Source organism: Drosophila novamexicana, unplaced genomic scaffold, assembly GCF_003285875.2.
Source record: "Drosophila novamexicana strain 15010-1031.04,08,12 unplaced genomic scaffold, DnovRS2.1 tig00000564-arrow-pilon, whole genome shotgun sequence".
In the NCBI taxonomy this organism is placed as follows: Eukaryota; Metazoa; Arthropoda; class Insecta; order Diptera; family Drosophilidae; genus Drosophila; species Drosophila novamexicana.
The window spans coordinates 976,613-990,169 of NW_020824810.1; the positions used below are offsets into that span (position 1 = coordinate 976,613).

At 37.6% G+C, this 13,557-nt stretch overlaps 2 protein-coding genes across 3 annotated transcripts in view; one reads left to right on the forward strand and one right to left on the reverse strand.

The window, feature by feature from the left end:
• The window catches only part of LOC115762085 (sex peptide receptor), a 101,368-nt gene that overhangs the window by 67,402 nt on the left and 20,409 nt on the right, over positions 1-13,557 (forward strand). For both annotated transcript variants that reach the window (XM_030704180.1, XM_030704178.1), the window contains exon 3: positions 7,245-7,328. The gene's annotated coding sequence lies outside the window, so the exon portion shown is untranslated. The remainder of the gene's footprint in view (positions 1-7,244; positions 7,329-13,557) is intronic.
• Positions 11,732-12,069, reverse strand: LOC115762087. The gene is made up of 2 exons (XM_030704182.1): positions 11,955-12,069; positions 11,732-11,879 (listed from the first exon to the last, which is right to left on the reverse strand). The coding sequence occupies exons 1-2, from the start codon at positions 12,067-12,069 to the stop codon at positions 11,782-11,784; spliced, it is 213 nt and encodes a 70-aa protein (XP_030560042.1). The 3' UTR covers positions 11,732-11,781.

The following is a 13,557-nucleotide window of genomic DNA, read 5'->3' on the forward strand; positions in this document are numbered from 1 at the left end:
ATATGCGTTTTGTTGTAGCCCATCTTAAGAGTTTAGTCTGTCATTCTTATCTTAAATAATACTCTTGCGGTGAGTTTGTTTGTTTTGTTGGGAATCGTGTAACGCTTAGAGGGCGACAGCTTCGGCGATTACATAAGGACTATATATTCCTGAACAGTACCTCCGTGGAATAATACATTGTTGAAAAGCATCAACAGTGTTAAGTAACTAGCTCCGCGGATAACATAAATGATATACATCTTGTTCAATATAAACTGTGTTAATCATATTACATAGAGAATATAGATTCTTGTTAAGTATTAATAGTGTTCAGTAGGACCTTTTTATATACATCGTCTGATAACTATGATCGGGTAACTATTACATATAGCTGTCAAGGTAATAATCGGCTGTAAATTCAGTTAAAAGACTGTTTTTGTTTTTGAAGATAGAACATATCCTTTCACTATGCTGCCTATATATGCTCTGAATCGGACTACTATATCATATAGCTCTCTAAGAAGTATGGATCCACAACTTATTTGTGTTTTATTTAGTTAAACTTTCGATTCTTCAAGATATCTTCACTTCTTCAAACTCAGCAAGCACGTGCTGCTCTTTCAACGGAATGCGATATTTATAGTCCATATATATATATATATGTATATAAAAGGTCCATAAAGCATATCTGATTAGCTTTGAGTACCTTTGTTCTACATACATTCTATAAATACAATGTATCGAATATTTTTTAAAAAATTTAATTTATTAAGTGTCGATCAGGACTCAGAATGTTCTATAATGCGCTTAGTATCCTATGTTAGGTATCGCCAGCTTAATCAATTGTAATCGATGTAAAGGTATTCAGTTCCGTTATATGCTTACAGCCTAAAGCTATGCTAAATAAAAGTGGGTTAGATGGCAGTTTCTCCATCTGGGGCAGTGTAATAAGTTCATCTATCAGCTAGGCGAATATATTAAAATATTCAGATGATGACAGTGCCAAATGGCGTTCCGGTTAGATTGTTACTGCGTAACAGGATGTGTCAAATTATTGCTAACGGTAAAACCTGGTCGAACAACCTTCAATTTGCATAAATTAAAACGTTATAAATGAACGTTAAATGAATTGGCATTTGCCACACGCCGCATGCCACACGGTCATATTAGACAGAGAGAATGGGAAATTACGTCGCAGCGCCTGTGGCGCTCAAGCTGTCCGCGTTCCTCTGGCATCGACGGATTGTAAACCCATTCAAATCCGGACCCGTGCTCGTCTACGTCGTTTTATTATTTATTGCGTAGTCGCATTGAATGCCTCGCCGCGAATCAGTTTTCATCGTCATCGGGCTTATATTAAGCCCATTGTTTAAGGCAATTCGTGGTGTTGTATTCGTAACAATTGTGCAATCCATTATGATTTTGCCTACACTCAGCCAAATAATATGAAACTGGCATAAGCAATATGTCTTGGTTGGAAAATTTGTTAAATTAATTTTCGAAAAGAAAAACCTTTTTCTGAAAAAGTGTCCTTGCAAGAAAGATATCTCAAGTCTTAAAGTGAACAATAGCTGATTTCAGATTTTCAGAACTCGAAATAGATCCTTTATTGTTTGAGTGTACATTATTTTATTGCTACAATTGCAAATCAAATGCCATTATTGAAATGCACTGAGCTCATTTCGCGTCTCAATTATCAGCTATAACGAGCCAAACAATTAACTCTTCAGTTCGTAAGTCGAAAGGTTTAATTTTCATAATTGCAGTCACAACATTGGCCTGCCCAAGGCAAACAGACCGATGCGACAGACTACACTTAAATGCGTTTGACATTAAATAAACAGGACAGCAGCAGTATGGACAGGAGCTGCTGGACATTGGGCATGTCCGAGCAAGTGTCCTGTGCATTGCTTGATGAATGAGCTCGACAAGACGCAGTACCGAATCGAAAACAAAACACAAAAAACTAAAGAAAAGCACAGAAAAAATACAAAAATATGATATGTTGTGTTGTGCTGGACAGGCTTAATGATACATGTCGAGCTGGTCGCCCGAGTGACGCCGGAACAACTGTCTGTGGCCGCAACTGGCCACACTGGAGCGTGACACCCTGTGATTTATGGTCCGGCGAAATTTTTGACTGTGGTTTCGATTGTCACCACGGGCAGTCAGCATGCCACACCCCAAATTTGTTTGACAATGACAGCAATGATGGGTGGGCGTTGGGCGCGCCTAGACCAGCAGATACCCTGTAAAAGGTTAAGCTGAGCGATTTTAGGCTGAGATCTGAGATCTAGTATGAAACTTTTGATTTTCGATAACTTTTTTATTTGATGTCTGATTGTTGCTTTCTTTCTTTCAGATGGCAAATATAGTAAACAATTTTGTTCTTAACAGAAATTCCGGCTACATCGCCTAAAGCCCTTTTCAATTTTGCAATTAGTTGAAGGTTTTAAGAAATTGAACTCTTAGATGGTGTACATGGCATTCAATGGTATATGAATAGCAAAAATCGAAGTTAAGCAAGTGGCTAAAGAAGGCGTCAAGAAATATAACTCTCAGATGGTTCAGATCAAGGCTATATCGCTTAAATCGCATTTCCTTTGTGAAAGTAGTTGATGAAGGTATCGAAAGAAATGAAAGTTTTGGCAATATGAGAGCAGTTATCGCAAAGAAATGAATCAATTTTATAGCTGCTTGTTAGTCTTAAGTCTTTTAGCCTGTTTTGCAGAGCACTACTCTCACTATCTCTTTTATCTAGTCGCATCAAATTTGTAAGCGGAATAATTATTGATATGATTCACACTTGTTGGCCACACAGTCGACACTCCCCATACACGATGTTTACTACAAACAGAATATGCCCCTCTGCCAGCTGTGGGCATGGGGTTTGGCAATGCAAACAAATCACCAATCACAAATAATATTGTTTTTCTTCGAGTGTGTGTATGTGTGTGTTTTCTTTTGCTCTGGTGTGATATTTAATATTGTCGCCCACACACACACACACACACACTCATGTTAACAAATTTGTTTACGACTAGCTTCTCATCAGTCTTCTTGCCGCATTCCTCTTAATACCCGCCCTTAGCTGACATATTGGATAACTTTCGAGGCAATCATTTTTTTTTTTTTTTGAGCATATGTAAGCAACAAACTTGAAAAAGAACACACTGCTGCAACAAAACTGCCATCTAGTTGAGGTATTTGATTTCATTTTAGATATAGAGAAAGCATACGCTTGGATTTGCTTTTTAAGTTTTGTAAAATGTGCTGAAGCAACAGGCGGCCAGCCAACTGTGCGTATACTTAATTTTGACCAAGTTCTTATCCCACAATTATGCGCAAATCGAGCGTATCATTGGACCAAAGTGCCTGCCTCTTTGTTGCGAACTGAAAGTGTACTCGGAATCTGGCCTGTTCGAGCATAGCTTGCGCATAAAATCGAATCATTAGTTCACAAATCGCAGCTCATCAAAATGCAAACAAGCCGACAAACATGTCAAAATGTTGCAGTCGGCTGCAACCGACTGTTTAATACACTTTCAACGTAAAAAGAACTGATAACATTACCATTCTTAAGTTTAATTTAAATAGTTTTCATTCAAATTGTTGCTCAGTTACGCCCACAGTGGGCGTATACCATCAGATCTTAAGACTATATATGATGCGGGCACATATGAGTAAATGCTTAAAGTTCATTGGAATAGCATGCTGAATATTGCCTCAAAGCTCATATACCCTTTTCACTTTTTGAATGCGTGTATAACAATCTAAGCTGATAGATACACATGCATACACATGCGTAGTTTTGTCATTGCCAAGAGTCAAAGATAAAACATTTCAATTAAATATTCACTTTTTAAGGGGTAACTAAAAGTCGATTTTCATGCAAATCGAAGGCATACAATTAAGTACGCTTTGTTATAGCTTAAGTTTTGTAATTGTCAAGAATGATGGAGAAAACGTTTAAGTTAACCTCTTTCTTTTTTAAAGGGTAACTCGCAGTCGTGAGTAAATGCCTTTGTAGGTTTAGTTTAGTAATTCCCAAGAATGAAGGCTTAAACGTTTTAGATACACTTATTTTTTTTAAAGGATAACTCATAGTCTTTATCAAATTCCTCGTATTTGCATGCGCTTACAGACTCGTTGGACTCGAAACGTTTCGTGTCCTTGTTGCCAGCTGAATGAATATGAAATATACACGCTGATCCCCGACTTTGGGGCGTCTCTCCCTCTCCCTCTTTGTCTTTCGCTCTCTTTCTCTCTGGCTGCTGCTGTTGACTGAATATTATCTAGATGCGAATATGATGTGATTATGTTAATAAGACGCCGCCTTAACGCTCTTAATGACGTTGGTATTTAATAATGTTTGGGTCATGGCTGTGCAGCAGTCAAGTACCAACTGCGCGCACCCATTATCCCAACTAAGAGCTACTTAAACCAACAGAGAGATTCATCCCAGCTCAGTTCAGTTCAGTTCGACTCTGTTCTGTTTGTGTGTTGTGTGTGTCACATTGTCGCCTCGGAGTGCGTATAATTGTTATGATTTTGCTTTTTATGTACTCACAAGTGCTTGTACACTTAGAATATTTTCATTTATCAAAACATGCGAATTATTTAATGAGAAAATATGAAAACAAATTGGTCAAATGTGGTCTCCAAATCAGGGTTGTGAACACAACAAACGTTTGCGCTGGTTCAGTTCCTTGGCTTAAGGCTACATTCGTGAATTTTGCTAAAGGCATCTGCGAACAAAATCTTAAGAGTTTTGCAAAAGTTTTCTAATGCCACCTATTCGTGGGTTTGTGGCAAATAAAATGTTGAAATTCCAGACTCAAATGGGTTCGACTAAAAAGTAGTTCAAAGAATTGGGTAGGGTTTCATCGAGGGCTTCAATTTGCTAGATTAGAATTCACTCCATTTTGGTCCACATAAAGCGATTTATTCCTTCGGAACTATTTTATGGCTAAATATGATTCCTAAAAGGCAATTTATTTTTCTAGGTGTAGCACTTTGTCAAAGTATGTCCGCCCGCTAAGGCTGTTGATGAGCTGGCCATCATAAAGCTGAATGTTGCTGACATTGTGCTGACGTTGAGAGTTTCTCGTTGGAAACTGGTCAAAGGATTTGGGTAACGCCACGTTTGTCAAAGGTCGCCAGATGACCCCTGCCTTTTATGGAGCTCATCCATTTGATTTGCGCGCCTAAGTAGACAGCATTTTGTCTGCCATTCGAATCAAATACCGGAAAAAAACTCTTTCCGAAGATGCCATAAAATGTTGCTACGGCTGCCGGTTGCTGCCGGCTGCCGGTTGCTTTCTGGGTTTTGCCACAACAAGGCTTAAGTGAAATGAAAACCAATGTACCGTGGACGCACGCACACATACACACACACATACACACACACACACACACACACACACACACATACACGCACACATACACACACATATATAAACAAACACTTACACCGCATCCTGCGGTATCCTTGAGAGCAATCTGCTTTTATGCTTACCTAGAATATTCGATATTCGTTGCTTGCTTTAATGGGTGCCAACTTTTCCATTAGCAAAGTTAATGCAACACGCAACCGGTTATAACTTGAGCGACTTGAATCGCTAATCTCTTACACACAAATACACACACGCACACTAATCCATACGCATTAACACACACACACACACACTCGCACACGCACGCACGCACGCAATGGCCAGTATGTGTTCCCTTTTCTCTGCATGCGCTGATTGACTTTTTGTAGCATACTTTTTTGGGCTGCTTTGCAAAAGTTCATTTGATTCTTTTGCTCGCTCTTGAAACTCCTTGTATCACTGCATAATGAAAAAATTATTGTAAATACCATCTCCGTCCCGAAAGCTTTTTTTTTACGAAACAATTAAGATTTTGCTCAACGTTGAATAATATTTATTTTTCTTTTTTTTTTTTTTTTTTAATTTGTCTACAAAGTAAACAAACATTTAATTTGATTGCATCCTTATGAACGTCTAAAATTTTGTTTGGCTTCCAACTGATTTGATTAAGATCATAATTTATACTTAGCAAACTTTAAGGAGGTCGGGGAAGGGGCTAGAAACTTGTGGACAAATAAACTGCAGGCTACATTCAAGGTTTCACTTACTTGCTTCATATTTTATTCGTTTTATTCGGTGGGCATCGCTAAAGTGTGCTTACGTATTCAACTGGCAGTGGGAAGCGTCTAAGAAAAAGAAAGTCGAATATCTATATTCTGTATAGGTTCATATCTGTCCGTTTGTATGTAGGGTGTGTTCTCTAAGACTAAAACTATATATATATATGTGCTATCTGGTACTTTTATCGATAAGTAAACATTTTAACTACGCTTTTGAATATCGAAAAGTTTTTAAAAATAAAAATAAAAAAAATATAGTATCGATATTTTACAATCGGCGGGATGTCGATTTTTATCGATTATAAAACATCGATATTTATCGAGTGAAAATTAATGATATTTATCGATATTACAAAATCGATAAATATCTATATTATATAATTGATAAATATCGATATTCTTTAAACAATGTAAATTCGATAAATATCAATACTTTATATTCGATAAATATATATACTTTATTATCGATAAAAACCGATAACCAGCCCCACTTCATTAGCTACGTCTTTGACTATCAATAATTCTTAATGTATAAAATGGATATTCAGCTCTTCTTTATCAAGATATCTAATTAATCGGAAATTACAAAAATCGTAACGCTAAATTCGAATACAATCGATTTTGAGCCCCCTAAAAAGTTAATAAATTCTTGTTGTGCCAGGGTATATTCTAGCCGGGCACCATCGACTCGTAAAAAGTCTGAATTTAAATTAATTAAGCCGACTTAACATCATTATTTGCATTTGATATAAATAATAAAATGAAAAAAAAAACAGGCTGACAACCAGGTAATCGCAAATGCAGCATTATTATTATAGCTATTAAAGATATTACAAGCATATGTAATGTATAAACAGCCGTCTGTCGCCAGTGCTCCGCTGGCAGATACCCTGTAGCTAGGTCTAAATAATGCCTATAGTATTAGACATAAAAATATGCGATTATACTTAATAGGCTTTTACGTGATTCTACAGGGTATGAACGCGTAATATACCTTTATTTCAGTGTGTGTGTGTGTGTATTGTTTTTCGATATGCTTGTAATTTGTCATTTGCTCTTTAACGGTTCAATTTGTTCATGTCGTTATTTTCTGTTTTGTTTATTTATTTAGATTTTTTACCACTTTTTGCTGGCGCCAGTAATTTGCATAATTAAAGCCGTCGTTCAGATAGTGAAATAAGATAACGAGCTACAGGTAAGTCAGTCTATTTATAATGGAACGATTTGCCATTTGCATTGCAAATTTATATACTTATATTTGATTTTTCGAGCTGTTAACAAATTTATACGCCTCGCACATGCGAGAAATGTGGCCGGGTTTTGGTGGTTATTTTTGAAATAAGCATTCCATTGGGAATTTCTAAGCGATTCAGGTTGTTTGGGACAGATTATTTCGGGCTGCCAACAAACAGATGACAACATGTGGGCGAGCAATAAAAACAGCGACGATAGTCGTAAAGTTAACTATTTCTATGCACATAAAACAAAACTAAGTAGCTACGACTAAAGTGCCAGAGCAAATTTAATGACACTCCCCGTTTGCATAGACTGTTCGAGTATGTTGTAAACAAACTAATCAAACCTGATGCGAATGACTGCACATTAAGTACATTCAGTTCTATGAGCATTGCACTTGTTCTCTCTCGAGATCTTGTGAAATGTCGTCATGGCTTATACACATATATTGACTATTAAGATCCATTGATTGAGCCTACTCAATTTGTCTTTATTAGACTTACAAACTAGCCATCTAACTTTTATAGGGTTACACTCGAACGAAAATGACGTTTGCTTTCTGACATTTCAAGTACAGTTCGCTCTTGAATATTCCCAAAGTAAATGAAGGAGTGAAATAACTAAATGGGAATGAGCACAAAGTACTTAAAGCTAGAATCTTCAGGCAATGAAATCGATTTCTGACATCAAGTAGTGTATTTAGGTCGGAATTCAGATAAATTTCTTGAAAAGGCATTTCACTGTCAGCTTAAGACATTTATACTAGATTTTCTTAACCATTTTATTTGATTTGGCCACAACTTTTTTCGATTTTTCGCTGAGTGTAGCATCGCAATATGCTTATGCAGTGTCCGTTCAGCAGCCCTTGGCTAAACTCTTCCTTTGGTTATAATAGAGGATGAGATTTGCTCGCTATGCCCTTCTTATACGCTGTACTTAATAAAGGGTAGATGTCTTTGTATGGAACAGGCAGGAGGAGGCTTCTGCGAGTCCTTATGGTACATATATTTTTGATCAAGATGACGAGCAGAGTTAATTGATTCTGTATGTACGCGTCGATAACAGCAGAATGCTTGAAATTTACTATTTGTTGATATCTTTCCACATTTCTATAAGATTGGACTATAAATAGCGTGGGGAAAAAGAAGCACATTCGCTGCGTGCATTTGTGTGTTATGCTTATGCTTATACAGAATGAAGCTAGAATTTATGCAACGAGAGCTTGCCACGAATTCTTACCTGTTTTACCTGGATAAGCATGTTGCGTGTAAATGACAGACCTCTTGATACAATAAACAATTGTCTGGTAAACCGAAAGTTGTGCAATAATTAAGATGCGTCGCAGAACACAGGACAATGCTGCGCTGGAAGTTACGTCAATTTATGTGCTTGTTTTAGACAGCTTTGCTGTTGCACGTTGTTGTTGTTGTTGTTGTTGTTGCTGTTGTTGTTGTTGTTGCTGTTGCTGTTGTATCCGCAATGGCCATAAAGTGTATCAGCTCGGGTCTCATACGATATGCACACGTGCCATAGTGTGTGGCTCATGCAATTTGTGCCACTTGACTGGGCTGGAGGTCGTTTGGTGGGGTTTGCGTGGGGTAGGGTGGGTATCCCTGCCGACAATTTCAATATGTGCAGCTCATGTCAAGCCGAAAATCTTTTTATTGCTGCAAGTCATAAATATGTATGTGGGTAGCGTTTGGGGGGCTTTCATATTGATGAGCAGCTCTAGACAGCTTCAAGCGATAGCGAGCTATCAGCATGTTCTAAGTGCATTTCAGCTTCTCTCCCCGCGACTCACACTAAACACCGCCCTCTACAATAATTTGGCCCCTGGCAGTGAAGGTCAAATAAAGCTGTAGTTAGTTGGATTTACGTCAAGAGCTGCGTAAACACTCTTCGTTAAAATGGCGAAACGGAATGCCGGGAAAAAGTTTAGCTCGACCAGCCAATCTGTCTGTCAAAAAGCGCATTTGTCAGTCTCACATCAATGAATCTGGCGGATCTGCCTTACAAACTTTCAAATTGTCCGAAAAAGTTCACCACTCAAATTGTGTGCATTCAAAAACAGACTTTCTACACATTTGGTAGGGTGTGAGTGTGTGTGGCAGTTGGCATATGCTGCACAAGTACACTCAGAGAAATGAGGGTTACTTAACCTAGTTACGAATCGTTGTCCGAAACTAAAAACTCAATTCGTATTAGCTTAGAGTCAGCCATATATAAACTAATTTTCATGTCAAGACGGGTTTGATGTCATGTTTTCAAAAAAATTGGCAATATTTCTAATTTGGAAACTTAATGTATTTGCTAAATTTGCTAAAAAACTAAGAATTGGTACGTAAATTTAAAGAGTTCTTAATATTAAGTTAAGATATGAAAAACCAAATTCATGTTTCAAAAAAAGGCCTAAAAACTTGCGACTTAATTTGAGACACCTATCAGGATTTCAGCAACTTGAAGCAAGGCTTACATTTTAAAAACATTTAAAAACAAAAGACAAGGAAAACGCTTCGAAGTCGTTTCTTATTATATTAGAGCTGCATTTTTTCGCTGAGTGTATGTACTTTCCGTTTATTATGTTCGACATATTTTTTATTTAGCCAAGCTCAAGAGCTACTCTCTTCGAGTTTTATAAAACTGCGGCAAGTGGCAACAAACTTTAAATAATATTTGCAACCGCTTTCAAGCTAAGCAGCTGCAGCTGCAAAAGGATGTCCTTCCAGGATATGCGAAAATGCTAACTGACACACACACACACACGCACACACACACACACGCTTGAGCATAGGAATATTGCTAAGAAGACGAAACTAACCATGACAAATATTCATGACAGCAAATGTTTACACATGTATCTTGGCTTGCTCTAGAACTTTTAAGGAGAAGTTAAATAGCATCAGAAATGTAACAAATTCTTTCAAAGTAGCAAGAACCGGGCTCTAAAGTCTGGTTGTTAAATATTTGAGTGCTATAGCTGAATAGCTTATGAATATATTCCCTGCAGGCTCAAATAGAAAGGGGTAGCATAATTTGAGCTTATATTCTAAACAACCTTGAGGACTTACTATATGAAGAGGATGAATGGCATCAAGAAATGAAATTTCAAAGAAACATGCACTAGGGCGATTGGAGAAACGGCTTTAAAAGTCTGCCTGGTACATATATGAATGCCAAAGGTGAATAGTTTATGCATATATATTCTTTACAGACCTGAATAAAAAGGTTAGCATGATTTGTGCTGATGTGTTAATGCTGTTGGTAAATGCTTATAACTATATTCATCATCATTCAATATTCATCATTCATTCAATATATATTCTGTACAGATTCGGATTTGTGCTGATATATGTACGGATACAGATCCGAGCGCAACAAGTGGAGCCTTGAGCTTCGGCATACATTTGTATGGCATATTTAAGCCTTGAAAATTTCGACTCGATCGGACTTTAAGCACCGAGTTCATCGAGAATGCATTGCCCACACATAGCATGGGTCAAAGGGAACAACACGCATATATATGCAAGGAATCAGGGTATCTTTCAGTCGTGCATGTCCGATTTATAAAACCACTCAATTGCTGTCAAATGCTTGAAATGTTTTCTATGATATTTGCTGCATATAAGTATATGACAGTGTCGGTCCCTTGAATGCTTTAGTGAATCGCTGCCGCAGGGTTGTTCGGCAGAGTTGCCATAGTTTCGCACATTTCACAGCAACTAATTGGCATCCACTTGAATGAACAATTATATTTGTGTGTTGGAGTTTTAATAATAACCAATTGGTTAGCTACACTGTGCAGCACAATTGAGAACACGGCCGGGAAAATATATATATTCTAGTTATTTATTTATTTTATTTTTTTTTTCGAAATTTGTTTATGAATTCATATCTAAACAAAACTAAAATGTTTTGAGTTAATGGATTCGGGTTATTCCCATAATCAGCATATGGTATTTAATAAACATAAATTCTAGCACTCAACTCAAGCCATGAACTTGTTTGGCCTCTCTCGCAGGAGGGAACAAGTTGTGCTGGAATACCCAAATGACCGAAGAGAAGAAGAAGACGACCATCAAACAATTCTTATTTAATTGTGTGTCGTAATTGGATAATTAAAAAATCCATAAATTCATATAGGCTTAATGGGTTTTGATACTTTTTGTCGGTTCATTAATTTAAATACTATTTCTGTTTTTTTTTTTTTTGAAGCTAATCGCATTATAAACGGGTGTGAAATGCTAAATGAAATATTGCACTTTGTTGCTTATCTTTGATAGAAAAAACTTGTTATTTTGTTTAGTTTTTTTTGATATTTTTATTTTTGTATTCTTGTCGAACTAATAACTAAATGCAATAGGCATAAAACACAGCAAATGGTGGTCAACGGTTTGGCTTGCGCTCAGGTACTTTTAGAATTGGCGGGGCACAAAGGTGTTGGGATCGATGAGCGTGGCCACCTCCCAGGGATACACCTGCGACGGTCCAGGAAAGCGACTGTTGTAAGCGTCTGCAAAATGCAAAGGACATGATGCACAGGTTAGCCGAAGAGAACTTCACTTGAAAATTGTGGTCCCAAACTTACCTATTATCTTGTTGATGGCCGTCTGTGCGTCCAGTAGCTGTGCTGGAGCTGCATTGGTCAGGACTAGGCAAACGGCGGCGAACCAAACCAAAACAATTGCATAAAGTTTCGACATTTTTGGGTTGATGCTTCGTTGCTGTTGATGCTTCGTTGGGACTTGTGCCAAGTATAGTTAGCCAAGTCGCCGCAGCCGCTATTTATATCAAGTTGATGCCGAGAGAAAGATGCCGCCAAGCGTCGGCCATGAATGGGAAAGCCAAAAGCCGCAGCTCACAGCTGTTCGGAATTGATTTCTTGTTTCCAGACGCCACAATTCATTTCGATGGCGTCTACGCAAATATGCGGGATCTGCTCCGATATATAATCCTCCCGCCCGCCACACTCAACAAAAAATAAGAAGATAAAAAAAAAAAAAAAAAAAAAAACAGAAAACGGGTTTCGCTAAAGAACAAACGTGCTCTGGGAATATCCAATAGCATAGAAAGTAAACAAATCGTGCGACACAGCATTATATTAAAATATTTCTACAAATATTTGTTTGTTTTTTTTTTTTTTATAATATTAATTTATATGGATTTGCTGCTACATCTTTTCAATTATGTACACAACATATTTTTTCAGTTTTTTTTCTTCTTGTCTTTGGGGCATATTGGAGCCTTTGCATAAGACGGGTTTTTCGGTTCATTGTACGAAACGCCGATGTTATTCGGTTATTCGGTTATTCTTTTTGTTTTGTTCTGGATTTTTGCGGTTTGGTTTTTCCCGCCGCCAGCTTTTTATTTGATGTCCGGCGCCGCGTCGAGATCAAAGACCAAAAATCGTTTGATATTGCGATTTTGTCGCCTTTTGTTGTGGATGCTGAATTCACAAATAAACCGGTTCGCTTAAAGAAAGTAAAAACTTTTGTCGCTGCGTTTCATCTATTAATAAAATATATTCTAATTCCCATTGGTCAGAACTAACCGAGAAAATGACAAAGGTCGAGCAAAGGGCTTAGCATGATATAAACACAATCTTTTTATATGATGTTGTTTATAATATTGTTTTTCTTTCATAACAACAAGGTATTCTTCTTTATACCCAATCTATTATAATTTGTTTTTGTTTTTTTAATAACATGATACTCTTCTTATGTCCCCCAATGTATATACCCAGCGCATTGTATCAGTTTAAAGGAAACCAAACTCTCGGGCTGTTGGCTTTTAAAGGTCCTTCAGGCAGCTGAAAGTGGTAACAGCTGCAGGGCGACAAGCTGCCAGTGTGAGTGTGTGTGTTGTGTGTGTCTTTTGTGTGTGTTTTGGTTTTTGTGTGCAGATCCAACTGTTTGCGAAATCCATACGCTTTTAGGCATATTTGACACGCTCGCTTAAACATGCGCCAAAGTTTGATTGGAATTTGCGTTTTTAGCATATGCCTCCACCCAGCCCCCTCCGTCTATATGTGGGCTCCATCAAAGACATTGTCTTCAATATAATGTGCGTTATGCTAATACAGACACGTGCCAGCTTGACTAAATTGTCAGCATCCTAATTGATTGAGACAAATGCGAGACGAGCTCTGACGACAGCACAGATGAGCTCCCACTCCCTCTCCCTTACTTCTT

Coding starts and splice junctions, on each gene's coding strand:
- LOC115762087 (XM_030704182.1), bottom strand. CDS start 12,069: ATGTCGAAACTTTATGCAATTGTTTTGGTTTGGTTCGCCGCCGTTTGC. Junction 11,880..11,954: donor GGCCATCAACAAGATAATAG/GTAAGTTTGGGA, acceptor TGCATTTTGCAG/ACGCTTACAACAGTCGCTTT.